Below are 17,516 nucleotides of genomic sequence, written 5' to 3' on the forward strand. Positions count from 1 at the left end.
GGTGGGGAGAAGTCCTTAGGTGTACAAGGTAATTACTTCTTTAACCTCAGCAGAAACAGCATTATCCTCAGAAGAATCATAAAAGAGAGCGTAAACAAGGCACAAGCACCTCCTGTCAAACTGCAGGCTATGCCTTGCAAGTGTGCACTTCAGACACTTTTAACACATCTGTCCCTCTTAACTTTTTCTGGCAAGAGGAGGTATCACAAAATCATCATTGATAAGGCTACTAATATAGTAGCCTTGTTACCAGAGTTATCCTGTCTTGAACTTGAAATTCTGAAAAACTATTCAGGAATATTTCTTATAGACAGTAAACTTATAGAATTCCCTCTCTTTTTGTTTGTTCTTTGTATTTTAGTTAGCTAGTGGATATAAGGTTGGTCAGTGCAGTTCCCTTCTGAATGAAACCTAATTTTGCTACGTTACTTGATAAATGCTTGATTGATCTGCTCACATGAAAATAGGAGCAGAAGGTATACCATGCAGGTACATGAAAGTCAGCATTAGAATAATACCTACCTCTGTTAGTACGGTTCTGACATACAGTGCTTTCACAATTCCCTGTTTAGCTTTAGTTTGTCAGAACATGTCTGTCAGTCAGTATAATCTACAAGTGTCCCATGACTCTCCTACCAAGTCCCATCTAGTTTGCAAACTTAGAAAATCTGAGCAGTCTCATGAAATGCTCAAATACCAAGTAATATTTCTAAACTGCATCTACACAGTTCTGTGAGAACAGTTGTTAAACTTCCTCTGGGAAACCCTCCTTGTTGTGCAAACAATCTTTGCCTTTGGCCATACCTAAAAGCATTACTTGCTCAGGATCCGTAAGCCTGTGAAGGAAATACTTGCCACAGATACCCAACTCCAGAGTGGTGCCCAGAAACACCTCAATTTTGATCAGAAACAGTCTTTCCTGGCCTGTCTATAGCTGGCTCCTTGCAACATTGAACACTGCTTCCGAAGGACAGACTTCAGCTATGGTGTGAAATGTGTCATCAGAAAAAGGTTGAAAGCTGGGTAAGGGCAAGAACAACACAGACTTCACATGATTTCTTCCTTTCAATATCATTACCACAGCCCAAATATCAACTCAGCAGTACCCATTTGGTGGTCTTCACAGCACAATTATTATGAAACATGTCCCATAAAATATACCATTCTCAAAAGGCATAGAGCAACTACAACTTTTTAGTGTAGTTCTTACATTTTATGAGATGGAAAGTTGTTGAATACCCTCAAACAAGTTATTGGTTGTTTCAGGATAGAGATGATACAGAGAATATTTCTCTCAGAAGATAAGAAAAGGAAGTGATTGTACATCACATTCTAAAGCCTTGTTCCCTCTCAGATGTAGCACATCAGAGAACACAAACAATAAAACAGATACATAAAAAAATTCCATGAGTGATTCGTACCTACAGCACCTGATCTGATGCCACTCTTGACCTTCTTCTCCACCCTGCTCTCTCTCCAATTTCCTTCCATCTTTTCTGAATAAGCAAGTAGCTAATCCACAAGACTTGATGGGATTGACCAACATCTCAGCCTTTTCTACTCTTGTACATGTTAAGTGCATCATCATTTGGCCTACCATGCTAGAAGAAAAGAGATGTCTATCCTTTGCTGTTGTTTGTGTGTAAACAGAGGAAAGATGATTTAAATTATTTTTATGGTATTTGGCATGGTTTTATTCCAGATGAGGATCCTCCTAAAACACAGCCAGCATAACTTTCAAAAATATTTCCATAGTACAACTAGTCTTGTAATGGGCTTGACAATAAAAATGAAGGCTGGGAACAGTGTAATAAGCCTTAACCCATCCAAAGAGTTTGCACAGTATGCCTTTTTAATTTTTTTTGCAGGGAATTGTCCTGTATTTTTTCATCCAGGATTAGTGTGTGGAAAGGAAATCCCTGTTTTTAAACTGCAGTGAGGTACATCTGTCTTTGATGATAGAGGTTTTTCAAACATCACTTGCTGTGGAGGCAGACATACAATTAATTTAGCAGTCTTTCACAAAGCCACAGTGGAAGCTTTTATTTTGCTACTGTCCATTTTTCACCTTAGTTGCTTCAACATAATTTCTCAAACAAGTGCTGAACTTCACAGCATTACACAGTCTGCCAAGAATATACTTGTTATCAAAAGCTTTGAGCAACTTTTTGGGAAAAAAAACCCTAAACCAAATCTGAGAAGTTTAAGCAGAAGCAGGTTTTTAGCTTTTTCTTTTTTGAGGATGAGAGGAGTTGTACTCATTCTTTCTGACAGTCTAAACAAGCAGAGGCAAAGTACTTGACCCTTGTTAACAATAAGCTTTGTTGGCCCTTGTTGAGTGGTAAGTGCATATATTATGCTGGAATACTTCTCTCTTGATGTAATACCCTGAATAATTTCTCATAATTCCCTGCACCTTTGGTGCTACTGAGCTATGTTTACCTCCAGAAGGTTATGTGAAGTCAACATGAGGTGGCCAAGAAGATGATAAAGGAATCTTCTAATGGATAGACAGTGGTATTACCTGAGACAGCAAAGACACAGTATGAAGTAGAACATAGCATTTTGTATAGAGCATGAGCTTTGGGTATGAAGGGTTATGATGATCTTGAAAGGTTATGAATTAACCATCCTGTCTGATGGTGCCCCAGAGATCATTTCTGGCAATGAGAAATAGTGGATAGAGTAACAAACTTCAGGAACCTTCAGGAGATCTTGACTAACCTACATATGGCCCAAGAACCAAATGGCTACCTAAAAATGGAAACATGGCATCTCTTTCTTTGCACAGCACAGGAACATTTTTTGCATTTGGATAGAAAATGGTAAGAAAGCAAACCCTTGGACACTCTTCTAATCAAACAAAATACCTTGCAGAAAATCTCCACAGTAACACTTTGGCGAACTAAGGAAAACTACAGATTTGCATGGCAGCAAAGAGATCAGAATACAAATTGTAATAATTTTCACCATATTGCTGTAGAAAACCTTATAAAATATACTGCAATCTCTCTATGCTTTTACTGCTCCTCGTTCAGTAACATTTCTCAACAGATAGAAAGTTACAGATTAGTCCTGTGTATTATCAGAATTTGGATGAAAACACAATTTGGATGAAAGTCAAGATTGCTGTAATTCTGAGAAGGCAGTTCTGTATTATCTTTGGTAGAACGATGTATGTTAAGAGAGTATTGAGGATACAAAAATTTCTTAGCATGAAGTCAATGGCTAAATTCTGCCTTATCTGCGCACAAAAATGACACTTTGGTAAAACAAGACAGCCACATGTCTACAAAAGTGCTTCTTCAATCTCTGCTTTACACCAAGTTGGCAGAATTAACTTGGATTTTAACAAATGACACAATTCCAAAATCTGCTTTTGTCACTTATGTTTTTTCCAGCCATGACTTAAAACACCAAGACATTCTTCTAAAATCATTTCCTTTTCCTAGTTTTTGAGCTTCGAGGCAACTCAACACACCAAAATAGATGCTTTTTTTTTCTTTAATTTTAATGATGCCTAAGGATTTAGTGTGTTTTTTGTAGATTTTAGAACCACGTAAGTTACATAGATTCTTCTAGGTTGCTCAAATCCTAAAGTCAGTTACTAAAGTTCTTTCCCACAAGATTGCAAGCTTTCTCATGCCCTGCCAAGGACATGGTGTTTGTGAGAAGCCACCTGCAGATAGCAAGAAGACAAAACATAAGAAGAAAGTCTAAAAGTCCTGGAAGACCTCCAGGGGGCAGTCCTGAAGACCCCTATGGGTGGGGCACAGAGGAAAATGAGAATCATGGTTGGTTGTTAATATCTCATATGTAAATTACTAGAGAAGTTATAAAAGTTGTAACATTCCTGGTCACGGGGTTGCAAACCTTCTGGTGTGCACCTTAGGGGCTTCTAATAAAGGTAACCTGTATATCTGTCTCCATTAAAACTGTTTTTGAGTGTCTATTTTCACAGGAATAGGCATCATTAGAATGGCAAGGCAATGTGTCAATCCCAAAGCTTCTTCATTAATATCAGGTTTCGTTTAAGATGTCATACAAGATCCCAAAATATTATTAAAAAGATGTCATATGTTTCCTACTTTGGCAGAAAAGAATATTTGCTAATCACACCACAGATTAAAAGGGGATTTTCTGTTGGTTTGTGTTCAGTTGGTTTTCTCCTCAAACCACAACAGAGGGCTAAAATCTATTTTGAAAATGAAGGAAAAAAACAATCAATGCAAACACTAGCTTCCTCAACAAACTGATATATACAAGTCAAAACACAAACAGCTCAATTATTGTTCAAATATTTTTCTAAGATATCCAGCCTGAATTTTCTACAGAAAACCTTAAGGAATACAGCTGTTGCATAGCACAGGTCCACTCTTGAAGCCTTTCATTTTGGTACCAGACCTGACCAGTCAAACAAACCAGCTGTATATCCAGATCTTTAATTGAAATCTGCTGCTGAAAGGAATTGCTTTGTGCTCTTGGCTGGTTCAAATGGGGCTGCCTAGCAACTGCAGCAACAAGTTTCAGCAAGGCGAAGTGACACAAACCAGTGATTGCCTTTATGGGCAGGTACAAGGTTGTGGAAGTGGGATATTTACTAGTGAGAGCTCTTCAGAGAATGAACAGGAGGTAAGTAAAAATTAGATGATAAATAAAGTATTAATATGACTGCCTTATAATTATGCATTTTAAAAAGCGTGCCTTTTAGCTGACTCAAACCAGCTTTCCATATGTTGTTGACAAGCCTATGTTTTATCAAATACTCTTTCAAGGAAATGTTAATGTAAAATATGAACCTGCAGAACAACTGGATCAGCCATAAAAGTTACATCAACTAATGGGTGATTCATTTAATCTCATCTCATTTTAACCAAAAACCTGTCTGTCCATAACTCTATACATCAAATCAATATTTGTGTGTTGTGAACAGAATGGTACATTACTCCAAAGCAAATTTACAGTGCATCTGAATTTTTCATGTTGTACTTTTAAAACAGTGATAGTCACAAAGCACATCTGTAGTGTTGTAGAGAGCTGATATCAATACTCTGTTGTAAAGGGTGCTATTGGCTAAGATTAATGGAGCTACATGAGCACACAATACAACTTATTCATGATGAAAATATTGAGTTGTAAACTACAAGAAAAAATATGCAAAACCATTATGATGGCCATAAGTCCAGAGAGCCAGAAATGAACTTTGCAAAATTTTGTGCTGAAAGAAGGCAAAACCATTCTGAACTCTCAAACACAGAGAAGTCACTCAAATAAAGGAGTAAGAAACATCATACATTGAATTTTTAGACTCCTGAGAATGTTTTTATAATGTTCAAAGAACTAGACCCAATATATGCTTTTAACAGTATGACTTAATAAAAACATGTATTTTCAGAAGCTAAATCATTTTGATGCACTTCTGCTTGTCTTTAATGGTTTTCTTCTTGTTATTTGAGAGTCATAAAGCTAGTGTTGCCCTACTATACATATTAATACCATCTTATTATTACAACTAAAAAATGAAACAATGTGCATCTCTGAAGTTCAGCCCTCCTTTGGCAGAAAATCCAAGCCAGGATTTAAAAGGATTTACAGAAGTAACCCATAGTATCAAGATTTGCTGTGCAAATTCACGTATTTGCTCTGCTCTCTCTTGCTCACTCTATCTCTTTCTGAATTTGCTATAAAAGCTAAAATAGGTCTCAGGGGCACTGCACCACTAAACAAAGATCTCTTCTAGCCCATTGTGATGGAAGTAAACGTGCTCAGGAGGGAGACCTGCTGAAGGGAGAGGCTGAAGTGTCTCACTCCCCTAATTCTCCCATCTTTAACACAGAATTTTTTACAAAATCACTTACACTCCCTCATACATTTGCCTCCCTGCTCCTAGTCTTCCCTTTTTCTCAGAAATGTAGCCAGATGAACATACTGAAATACATTTTTTGGCATAACCTGCTAAGCTATTTCACCATTTACAGGGTTTCTTCTACAACCTCTTCACAGAAATAGATAGATGATAGATAGATAGATAGATAAGATAGATAGATAGATAGATAGATTAGATAGATAGATAGATAGATAGATAGATAGATAGATAGATAGATAGATAGATAGATAGATAGATAGATGTGGCTATGTATATATGTCTAACAAACTATTTATTTCTTCTCTACAGCATATCCCAAACAAAGGTAAACTAGAAGAAACAAAAGGTTGAAAAGAACAAAGTAACCTTCTGTAACACACAGGGCTGTATGATGCCTAGTCTAGGGGACCAATTACACATTTTCTAACAAGTGAATGACGTTCAGTGTCAAGTGTTTTCCTGAGTGTACTGTTTTTCAAGTGACTGAAAAAAAATACAGAGACTGAAAGAGGGACAGAATAATAATAGACAAATAGAAGAGAAAATCCCTAATTTGATTTGATACAGAGTTTAAAAAGATCATGTTTGGACATATTTTGCAAATGACATTTTAATTTTGCAAGTTACTAACTTGGCTGAAGTGCAGTGAATGTCAAACTTGTGCAGACAGCTTACATAACTGAGTATGTGATGTTCCAACTTGCAGCACCCCTGAGTAGCATAGCTCTAGAATGGAAATGGATGTCTAATGTTAGTGTCTAGCTGAATACCAAATAGTTTGAAGACACATTAAAACAAATCTGCATGCAACACCAAGTAACAGAAAGTAGCACAATGAATAGATTCACATTGTTCATTCACACTTTCCCTTATTCCTATTCCCTTTTTGTTTTACTTACACTTCTTTCTTTCTCATTTTAAACAGCATGTCCACTGTAGTTAACTCCACCTGCAATAAGTGGAAATTGGAAAGTCCAGCACTTTGTAGTACAGAACTTTTCACATAAAACCACCCTTCCATCTCCTCACTCTTCTGTTTTATAGCCTCTTCTGTTCCTTTAGATCTACTTCTTCCACATCACTCTCCCTCTTTCAAAACAACGCCCTTTCTATTTAATTTTGTTTTTATAAAAATTTATCATCATTTTTCCTCATGATTTTCTCTTGATCCTGTTTAAACTCCTTGTTGAAAGCATACTTTTATTTCCCTCCTTCAGTTTTATGATGCAGCTGGTGCAATCTGTTTCTTTTCAATTCTTTTGAATCCTGAAAATAATCTGCTGCAAAAGGTCTTATTTCATGTTCTGTTTTCATGGCACTCCCACTAAAGTTTGTAGGAATTGGTGATTTAGAACATATCTTGGTGTGGTAATTTTGGCTTTAGTTTCAGCTAGGTCTTAGCTAGGCCTCAGTTTAGCAGGCCCAGAGAATCTACTTAGATTACTAGAGACAAGTGCCACCTGACTTAAGCAACCAAAGAAATATTTCATACCAGATGATGCCAAAATGAGATATAAATACAGTAGAATAGAAGGAGTTTCTCAGCATCATGTCTGCAGTAGAGACAGGACACGCTGCTGCTGTCCTGCTGAGGTAGGCCTTGCTGCTGCTGCCACTACAATGCATTTTGTTTTAATTCAAGGAAGTAAACATTTTATTGTTATTCTTTCTTTCTGCTCCTTGCTAAGTGTCTTTTGGGGTGCTTGTGTGTTGTGTTGTAGTTTTCTTTTAATTTTCTCTTTTCTGTATAAATATATATATATAGTTAATTTAAGTTTAAACCTGTTTTGAATTTCCACGTTTTTTTCCTCCCTTTTCTCGGTGGCAAGAGGGTGGCTCTATCACTCAGTATTGGGCAGTTAGCATTTTGCCAGCTCAATCCAAGACGGATATTTGGTGGAGAATCCGGGCAGTGACCAAGGACATTGGCAAGTGTCCTGGGAAGTTGGCTGTATTCCCGGGAATTGTTATATAAACATACCTTGCTATCTGCATTGTTTAGTACATCCAGAACAAAAAAAACCCAAACATTAACAGTGTTTTCTTGCTGCTTGATGCTTGTGTTAACCCTTTTACTGACTGTCTTTGTGAGTTCATACAGCTCCAGTTGTACCTGCTGTGAATGCGCTCCAGGAAAAGGCCTTACAGCCCAAGAGACCAGTCTTTCTCTCCTGTCCCATCCAGACAAAGAGCAAACCCCAAGCATAGGTCACGTGGTGAACCGTGGTCATTCCTTTGTGAACAGGGGAAAGACATGAGGAGGTGGGAGGTGGGACAGTGAATCTACTGGCGTTTTTTCCTCCCTTTTCTTGGTGGGGAGAGAGAGGCTCTGACAGTCTGTATTGGGCAGTTTATATTTTGCCAGCTCAACACAAGATACTTGGTAAATGGTGTTCTCAAAAATAAATACCGGCATTTTGGTAAACTCAAATCAATGATAAATAAAGAAAGCAACTTCTGCATAAGCACCGGAACCAAGACACCACAAGGTCTCTCTTCTATTATCCACTGAACTAAAAAGTGATTAGTTCTCCTATTTTCTAAAAATCAGTGGTCTGTAAACAACTAGGGAGACATATTGTACCATGAGCTTCATAGTAAAATGTTCCAGCCAAGTCTACAGGGAATTCTGTTTCAAAATTAAAGATAGTCTGCAGACAGATTCACAGTTGATGTAATATACTGTAACACACAGTTGCTCAAAACACTGTCAAATATGAACAGTTTCTCAAAAAAAAAAAATTTCTGAGTGCTTACTGTTGCTGGTCAAAATGTCAGAGCTGACATTGCATGCAAAGTTTTCTTCTATACCTTTGTTTCTGGTTGGTTTTTTTCCCTCTTTAATAAGACATTAATTATTAATTAAATTATACCTAAATTATGATGGTTAATAGATACTTTCGAAGTTTCATCTTTAATATTGTAACAGCTGCTACAACACTGCTAATGCTCTATAGAGTTACTTTACAAGTTGTAGCGGAACATGATATTGACATTATTTACACCATGGAACAATGTGTAATTTAAATTATTGGTAGTGGATATTAATTGATACTTTGCCCTCACTGGCACTGCAGTTTTTGTTCTTATTCCTTACTCTGATTAATCATGTGAGATTAATACAAGCTAAGTAATATAAATAATTTAAGTAATTATAGCAAAGTCAAAACTCTAGTATTCAATATGAAATGTATAGATTTTTGAATGACAAAATTTTGTAAAAGTTTCTAATTTTTACTTTTCTTTGCAATGCAACATTAATTTTTAGCACTCATCTCCCAGTATTTTATTTGCCATATCTAATGAAGATTACCAGTCCAGTACTGCTTACATACTACCTGTAGTATGATATTTATTATAGGTTTCCATTCATCAAACAAAACATTTAACACTGGTGTTTCTTGTGTCACTTTTCCATTTCCATACACATTTCCATAGAAGGAATGGTTTATGTCATTAAAAGGAGAAATCTGGCTTGCTGACAGACACTAGTAATGACCAGTACTTGGATCACTTGTATAAGGCACTGAAAGAGAACAATGATAGGTTTAATATAAATTCCTAAACAAACTAAAATAATCTCTGCTCTATCATCAGTGGAACTTTCTCCAGAAGAAAAGTTTCCTGTCTTCATAAAGATGAAACCACAGCATGGTGTTGTGCCTTGTTAATACTCCAATGCCTTTACTTTTCTGTGTCCCTAGACTGTGCTGTATTTGCTCATATTTATACTGCCCTTGCATGTGAATGTCTGACCTCAGTTCTTGTACAAGGTCTCTCAGTTCACTCCAATTAAATACTAAATAAATTCATTGTATGAATATTGCACAAAATCCCCTAAACAATGTGCATTGAAGCAAGCCAGTTACTACTTCGTTCTTCTTCTAGACAGACTAATATAAAAAGGAAACAGATCACCTGTTTCCCTGGTTAGTCAGAACCTGAAATATAACATACACCTTCATTTTTCTATCTTATTTAGAGAAGCAAAATCAGTGCTGCACTTTTGACATGCACAAATGATCATAGAAAAATATAATTGAAGCGAAGCATTAGGATTTCCAAAATGTACTTGGGTGGCAGGCTTTTCAGTCAAAAACTTAACTTGCAGCAGTTTATCATCACTTAGTACAATCAGACATATTTTTCAAGAAGGAAAGAGAAGACAATACATATGAATGTCTCTAAACAGAACTTTCAATGAAAACATTGTGCTTAACTTCACTAAAGTCAGTTTTATACAGCTCATATATAGAAATTCACTAAACTGTCCTTCTCCAAAAGATTCTTATTTCCAATAAATCTTTTAGAAAATTAGTTGCTCCACAGTTCTCAGTCTGCTAGCTAACAGATACATGCCATCAACTTCAGGACTGATTCTATAGCTTCCAAATATCTTTGAAACAAGTGTAAGCTTTCAATGTGTAATGCCCACTAAATAATCTAATCTCTGCAAACTACCTAAGTGCATACAGCCTATCACACTTTACCTCCTGTTTCAGTGGGAATAGTAATTTAAGAGTTGCTAATTTATAAGCAGCCTTTGTGTTATTTTTCACATCTGAAGTTTTTTTTCAAGAACCATTATTTCACTTGAGACCAACAAAACACAGTATGTTACCCTCTTGACAATTCATTATTTTGACAGAAGACCACACTGCAATTTAATAATTTCTTTTACTTTGTATTCTTTTGATCTAGCTTTTTTCCTCCACAAACACCTTCACTAAAACCCAACCAACTAACCAAAGAAACCCCCAAACCCAAAAAAATCCCAACCAACTAAACAAACAAACAAAACAATTCCCAAAAACTGAAACTTGTAGTAAAAATTTGTCAGAGTGAAGACATTTTAAAGCTATTTTTAGTCTAAAGGATTGCTTCAGAGAGTGAAAAAAAAATTAAATGCAATGGGAATGCATGTGTTGTTTGCAAATGTTACTTTGAATGGTAAAGTCACTTATGAATACCATGGATGAATGAAGTAGAAATATGACTTTTAAAAATAATAACTTTGTTGCGAAATGTATTTGCTGTGTTCAGGAAACCTAAGTGACCCAATGGCCATAGATGACAAAGACGAATCAGTTAAATGTGAGACCGCCTGCAGAACAGCTATTAGTAGACAAACTGCTTTAAAGACTGACTTTATAATAATAATCAAAATTAGTCTTAAAAGTATGCTGCTTTTTTAGCCATGCTCAAATATTTATTATACTATGTAGTATATTCATATTTAAAAATTTTCTTAATCATTACTTAAAGATTGATTTGGCCATTATTTACCAGCAACAATGCAGCAATGAGCATTAGCATAACAATTAATCAAAATAGTCTAGTGATAATCAGAAGAAGAACAATGGTTTTGAATATTTGTTATGTGTCAGTGTTAGCTGAGAAAACAAGTAGTATGTTTACCAACATCTCTTTCCAGCAAATATTTATTTAGCCAATAGCTGTATTCAAGCATCTAAGTGCAGTAGGCAGTTGGGAGCAGAAGGTGATTTTATTGACATTTCAGGGCAAGAAGGCTTCTTTTAACATGGCATGCTTCATACAATGTTAATTCCCCATAAGCCTTTATAATCGTTCATGCTGCTTATAATCTCAAGTCATTGGGTTTCCAAGGGACCCAAAACAAACAGCCTCAAATTCAGCTTGCCTTATTTATGTGAGTAGTTCCATTAAAATCTAACTGAACTACTCACATAAAGAAGGTCCATGATAACTCTTTCTAAATGAGTGTGTCTGTCAAGTAAGCATAATTACTTGATACTTACTCTTTAATGAATATGTGGTTTTAAATGGCCATTATCCAGATAGACATAAGGTTTTAAAAATTTATTGCATTTTTATGCAGCAATAAAAGTGTAGATCCCCTATAAAAATTGTGTCGATGCATTTTAATTGGTAATTTATCAAAATAATTCACAAATAACTGCAAAATAACAACATTTACATCAAACTAGATTAGCATATATACTTGTAGTAGAGGCAAAACCAGCTGTTATATTTAGTCCAATTTACCATAAATAGTGTTATAACACCTGTGGTTTTCCTCATTAAGAGTGAAATGGCATGGGTCATGTGTTGAAAGGGCAGTGGATGGACTACATGAGAGCTGGTTAACATAACCCATAATACTGTTGCACTAATTAATTTCTATTCAGCTGATGATTAGTTTCATCAATATTTACTCCTGTCTGCATCTTCTAATACAAAGCATATATTCAATTTCAGAGCAGAGACCTTGATTTCTGTGAATTCACTGCACTGCTTGAGAGGTAGGAAAAGGACTTCTTGAATAGCTTGTGAATCTTTCACTCCTTTGATTTGTTTTCCTTTATCAAGTAACCAGTGTCCGTACTATGGCAGATTCACAAGCTATTCAAGAAGTCCTGGAACTGTTTAATAACACTCAGGACCGCTGAAGGGAGACTTTCCATATGTTTCTAGATAGGTGTATGTCACTATCACATATAGTCATAATTCGGATAGCATGCTGAAGACTTCCTACAAATTAGCACAAGTACATTTTAAACAGGAATTATGAATTTCGGAATTCTTGTTTACTCAGAACAGATAGTTTTTTTTTCACATGATAGATTTCCCCCAAGTGGTCATAACAGTTTTTAACCACAAAACACAACTGAAATCATGGCTGTATTATCAAATGGGACAATCACTGATTGTCATCATATTTGTAAAAGACAAATGGTGGATGTCTGACATTTTCCATGTCTCAAGAGATAAATTGTTTTCAGCCAATGCACATGATATTTTCCTGTTTTTTAAATTGTCACCAGGGTTTTATCTATGAAAAACAATTTGGTCATTAAAAAAAGCATTATAAAAATTCTAATTGTATTAAAACAGCTTTCTATAGATGAATTTTCATTATGTACTTCCCTCCTGTACCCAACACTGTAGCATAATACAACAGTTAAAGATAAATGGAAGATACCATTTGATACATATGATGCAAGGCAAAGTAAAAGTATTGCTGAGGTACAAATAGGTTCTCACACTTCTGGTTTAATTTTTGTTTATTCTAGAGAGGTGTATATTGACAATACATGTTTGTATTCTTGATTCTATGACACAGTAAAAGTTTATTACTGACTCATGATTTTCTAAGCATTTCCTGAAATTTATTAAAATTTTATCTGCAAAGGCCTGACACCAGAAATTTGTATTATATCACATATCCAGGAGACTCAGTGAAAACAAGTAACATTATTCAGATTTGTAGTACCTGGATGTACTACACTGTGCTGACAAATTGATTTTGCTATGGTGGGGTATGATCTAAAGTCTATCAAAATCAGTACTGTTTCTCCATTACCATATTTTCTTTAAATACTCAATGTATTTATTTAACTATTTCAGGATATTAATACCATGTATTCCAAATAGAGTTGTATTTACTTTTCCTGCAATAACTTGTGAAATAATTTTCCTTGGAGTTAATGAGCTTATATAGATTTTCTGTACTTATTTATTCAATTAAGAATAACTTTCTTAGTTATTCAATTATTTGTGTATGTTACTTTATAAGGTCTCTCTGATATACTGCAGATAGGATTTGTTTCATCTCACTTTTCTAATTTCTTACAAATATTTTAGCAATGCTAAGAAAATGGCGTAATTAGGTAACGTCATAAAACACGTATTATTTCTCAACCCTGACACCAATAAGGGAAAACTACACAGAAAAACTTGCTCAAATAACTTGGCTTCAGAGTTTTGTGGAGTGCCTTGCATTGAAAACATAAAAGATAAAGCCTTTCAGTAAGATTCCCAAATACAAGTTTAAATATTGTTTTTTCAATAAATGGAGTACTTGGGTATGGTTAGTTTAATGTCACTTTTAGAACTGAAATAATTGAGACCACAAACTTTGCTTTTGTGTGTGTACAGGCAGCATGCTCCCAGCGTAAAAGTAGATGTTTTGACATTGTTTTTTTTGCCACAGTAATTTTTCCATGTTTGCATATCAGCTGCATTATATGCAGAATTCATTAACTTGCAATAGCTTTAAACTTTACAAATCAGTTTAAAAAAATAGAATTCCAAGAAAAAAAGGTACATTTTCATTTTTTAGTTGAACAGCACAATAATTCAGTGCATTGTCTGTCCTCTTTTTCTAAAAAGTATACCAAAGTACACCTTCTGTGCTCTTAACTCCCTCACAGGATGTTGCCAGAAGTGGGACAGATGGAAGGAAGACTGTCACAAATGCTCATTGTAAATTTCTTTTATAGCTATGTTTGCCTCTCTGAAATACAGGAATAAAACCCATCAGCTTCAAAAACTTCCATTTCCAGTTCAGAGAGAAATATCTGGATCTACCATGACAATGAGAGCCCTAAAGGAACAAATGCTTAGTCTCCTACACATTATTCTGATGTAAGGTGGCATGGCTACATATCCTTATTAGGGTTTAAATCAAGATTTTTAAGTACAGAAAATTACTATTTTGGATAGGACATGACCAGTGTCTGTAATGTACTGGTACAACAGCTGAGGTTACCCCAAAGCTGTGCTTCCATGAGATGGAATGGGATGGTCAACAGCCCATGCGACTGTCCTGTGCTTAGAGATGCAGCAGGACAGTAACATAATTTGGATATTTTCAGAAGCTCTTTGGCCTCCATTCTAATGTGGAGCAGGCGTGTTGCACTGACTGCATCAACTGCACCTTGGAAGGGCTACAGCTCAGGAAAGTTTGAAGGAAGAGATCACATGTACAGGACAGAGATGGTCCTTCTTCAAACCAAACAGCAAATATAACATAGCTGAACACAACTACACCTTCATAAAAAAGCTTACAGTTCTCTAAAAGCATAAAATCACAGAAGCTCACAATCTGTGAACTGTAATACTCTATTCCCTTTATTTGGAAAGCCACAAATGCAATGGATAAATTCACAAGTAACAATGTTCTTGTTCATTCAGGGTGTGGTCAAACACTGCTCTCATCTTGATGCAAAGATGATGCAAAGCATCAGTTTAGTAACCTCTGGCACATGATTTCTGAACAAGGATGAAAGTTACTTGCTTGCTGTGTTCTCCTCCCTCCATCCTAGCCCTTTCCCTGCCCTCCCAGTAAATTCCCTGAGCAAGCATAAAGACAATGAAAATATAAATTTGCATTCTAGGACCAGAGTTGCGCCTTTTCACAGAAACAGACAGTAGGCGATAGCACAGCTTAAGGGGTGGCAGAGCTGGGGCACCTTCTGCAAACGATGCTGACAGGTGTGCAATGAGATCTGCCTCCCTCTCCCTGCCCAGCACCGCTTAGCTGTCCCGGGACCTTGTTTAAAAGGAAAAGGTCAGAAAAGAAGGAGGACATTTCACGTCATCCTTGCCAAGGGGGACTCGGGTACTTTGCAGCATGGGCTGACCAAAGGGGGGGAAGATGCATATCGGCTCTGTGGCTCAGGTGGACAAACTGCCTGCAAAAACAGGAGATGGTGGCTCCTGGCACGAGCGACTGGGTGGGCTTGTTTCAAAAATGACCGCTGACCCACTGAATGTCCCTGCCTGCATTGGAGGCACTTCAATGGGGGTGGAGGAAAGACCAAAAAACTCACAAGCAAAACACCCTCCTCCTTCCAAACAAACAAAAGCCATACAACAGAAAACCCCCCAACCCCTCAACAAACTGAAAATGTCCAACACAAGCAGAAAAGTTGCAACAGGGGCTACTTTACAGAAATAAGCATTTTCTCTCTGCTTTCTGTTGCTCTTAAGAAAAGCACCATTTAACAAGTTCTGGCCGGATGCACCACAGTAAACATCCTAAGAACGCTAGGAAAAAGTGGGGTTTTTTAAGTTGATCTGCACAATTTCTTTAAAGCAAATTACACACATGCATGATTTGTTAGCGCTGTTAACACACGCTGATACTGGAGCTGACATCCCACAAGCTGAAATCCTAGCTTTAAAGTTCTTTATAGCGCGTCTCTAGTCACTGAATTAAACTGGAGACCTAAGAAATCTGCACGCGGTGTCACTGTCGTGCCCACGCGTGTTCCTCTCCTCGTAAGTCCTTCTCCTCCGTTCCAATACCCCGGGTAGACACTACATTTTGTCTCTGTATCCGCCGTGGGGTGAGGCAAGCAATCGGCCTGAAGAACTGGGAGATAAAGGGGTATGTGGAAGATGAGGGGCGGAGGAGTTGCGCAACGCCCGCGGATGCCCGAGGTTGACAGGTGTGGTTCTCGCCCCGCTGGCGGTGCTCGCCCGGTCCGGAGATTGGGCTCAGCGGAGTCTGGCCCTGGGAGATATGGAAACAACATATTCCCGCACCTTCCCCGCCTCTTCCACTCACTTGGGCGCCCGGCGTGTCAGCATGCAGCCCCTCCTCCAAATGCGGCGGACAAGGACCCCAGCAGCCCTCCATTTCTGAGGGTGTCCCTTCGGTGAAGTTGTGTATTCTCCTGCTGGACCCACAGCGAGTGAGGCTGCAAGCCCTGGAGGAGTCTCTGGCTACCCTCCACGTCAGAGCTGGGCAGCTGGCACAGGCTCGAGGGATCGAAGAGATCTGAGGACAAGGGGATGGGGTTCCCGAGAAGCGCAACCCGTCCCGCACAGCCAGGCGACGTGCCGGATGGGGAACACAGCTATGACAGCGAAAAAGTCCAGGTAACAACTTTTGGGGAGTGAAGAGGAAGACCCTCTCAGTGCTGGCAGCGATCCAGAATCAAGTGGCAGCGAGTTCTGCCGTACGAGACACCTGCCGAGGGCCAGCGCGCCCCGTGAGCAGATCTATGTGGGGACTTCATGACACAGACACTGTCAACCACCTGACCCTCTCTCCTGCCTGCCCGCTACGGGCCAGGGCGGCGCCGAGCTTTCGAGCACAGGTACATAGGGGGTGTCGGCCCACCCTCTGCCGTGGAACGTACCTTGGGGCTGAGTCGCGGCCCCAGCGGGTGCAGGAATCACGCCGCCAGCCGCCACGCCGGCGGGCGGGCGCGAGCCAGCCATCAACTTTCTCGCCCGGACCTCTCCCCCAGCACGAGACATTCTCTCCAGCTCCCTCTGCCGCAGCTTTCCCTAAAAAAAGAGGCGCCCCTCTGCCCGCTTACCTCGCATGGTGTTGGCTCCCCGCTCCGCGCAGTCATGAAGCTGGGAGCCCGGGAACCTCACCACACAGATCCCGTCTCAACACTCGTGAAGACGGCAGCCGCCGCAGCTCTGCACCGCCGGGAAAACCATACCTCCGGGCTAGCTCCGCGGGACGCGGCTCCGCGGGCTGCCAGCCGCAGGGCGCGATCCTCTGTGGCGGCCACCCTGCGACTGTCCGCCGCGGAGCCTCTGCGGGGGTTGCCTGAGCGGCGGATGTCTGAGCAGAGGAGGAGGAGGAACGGAGTTACGTTAGAAAAAAACAGGCAGAGGCAGAGGAGAGCGGAGTGCCGCGTGGATGGCACTGCATGTGCACTTTCGCATGACAACGGCGCTCCTCAACAGCTCCCCGGTGCGTATTTCCACTGCGCAATCACTCGGACGCGCGGAGAGAAAAGGAGACCCAGTGAGAAAGCAGCAAAGCGGCATATAGCGGGCGGTGGGCGGTGCCGTCCGCACAGCCACTCCCGCTGTCAGCGCCACTGCCAATCGCCGCGGCCCGCTCGGCACCCGGCCC

The 17,516-nt window shown here is 38.9% G+C and overlaps 1 protein-coding gene across 8 annotated transcripts in view; it reads right to left on the reverse strand.

Annotated features, from left to right (window-relative positions):
* RORB (RAR related orphan receptor B) overlaps window positions 1-17,408 on the reverse strand; it is a 213,877-nt gene extending 196,469 nt beyond the window's left edge. For all 8 annotated transcript variants that reach the window (XM_071581688.1, XM_071581694.1, XM_071581687.1 and 5 more), the window contains exon 1: window positions 16,963-17,408. In XM_071581688.1, the coding sequence (XP_071437789.1) occupies window positions 16,963-16,969 (7 nt within the window). In that variant the 5' untranslated portion in view covers window positions 16,970-17,408. The remainder of the gene's footprint in view (window positions 1-16,962) is intronic.
* Between the last annotated feature and the right edge of the window lie 108 nt (window positions 17,409-17,516).

Source organism: Pithys albifrons, chromosome Z, assembly GCF_047495875.1.
Source record: "Pithys albifrons albifrons isolate INPA30051 chromosome Z, PitAlb_v1, whole genome shotgun sequence".
NCBI classification, from domain to species: domain Eukaryota; kingdom Metazoa; phylum Chordata; class Aves; order Passeriformes; family Thamnophilidae; genus Pithys; species Pithys albifrons.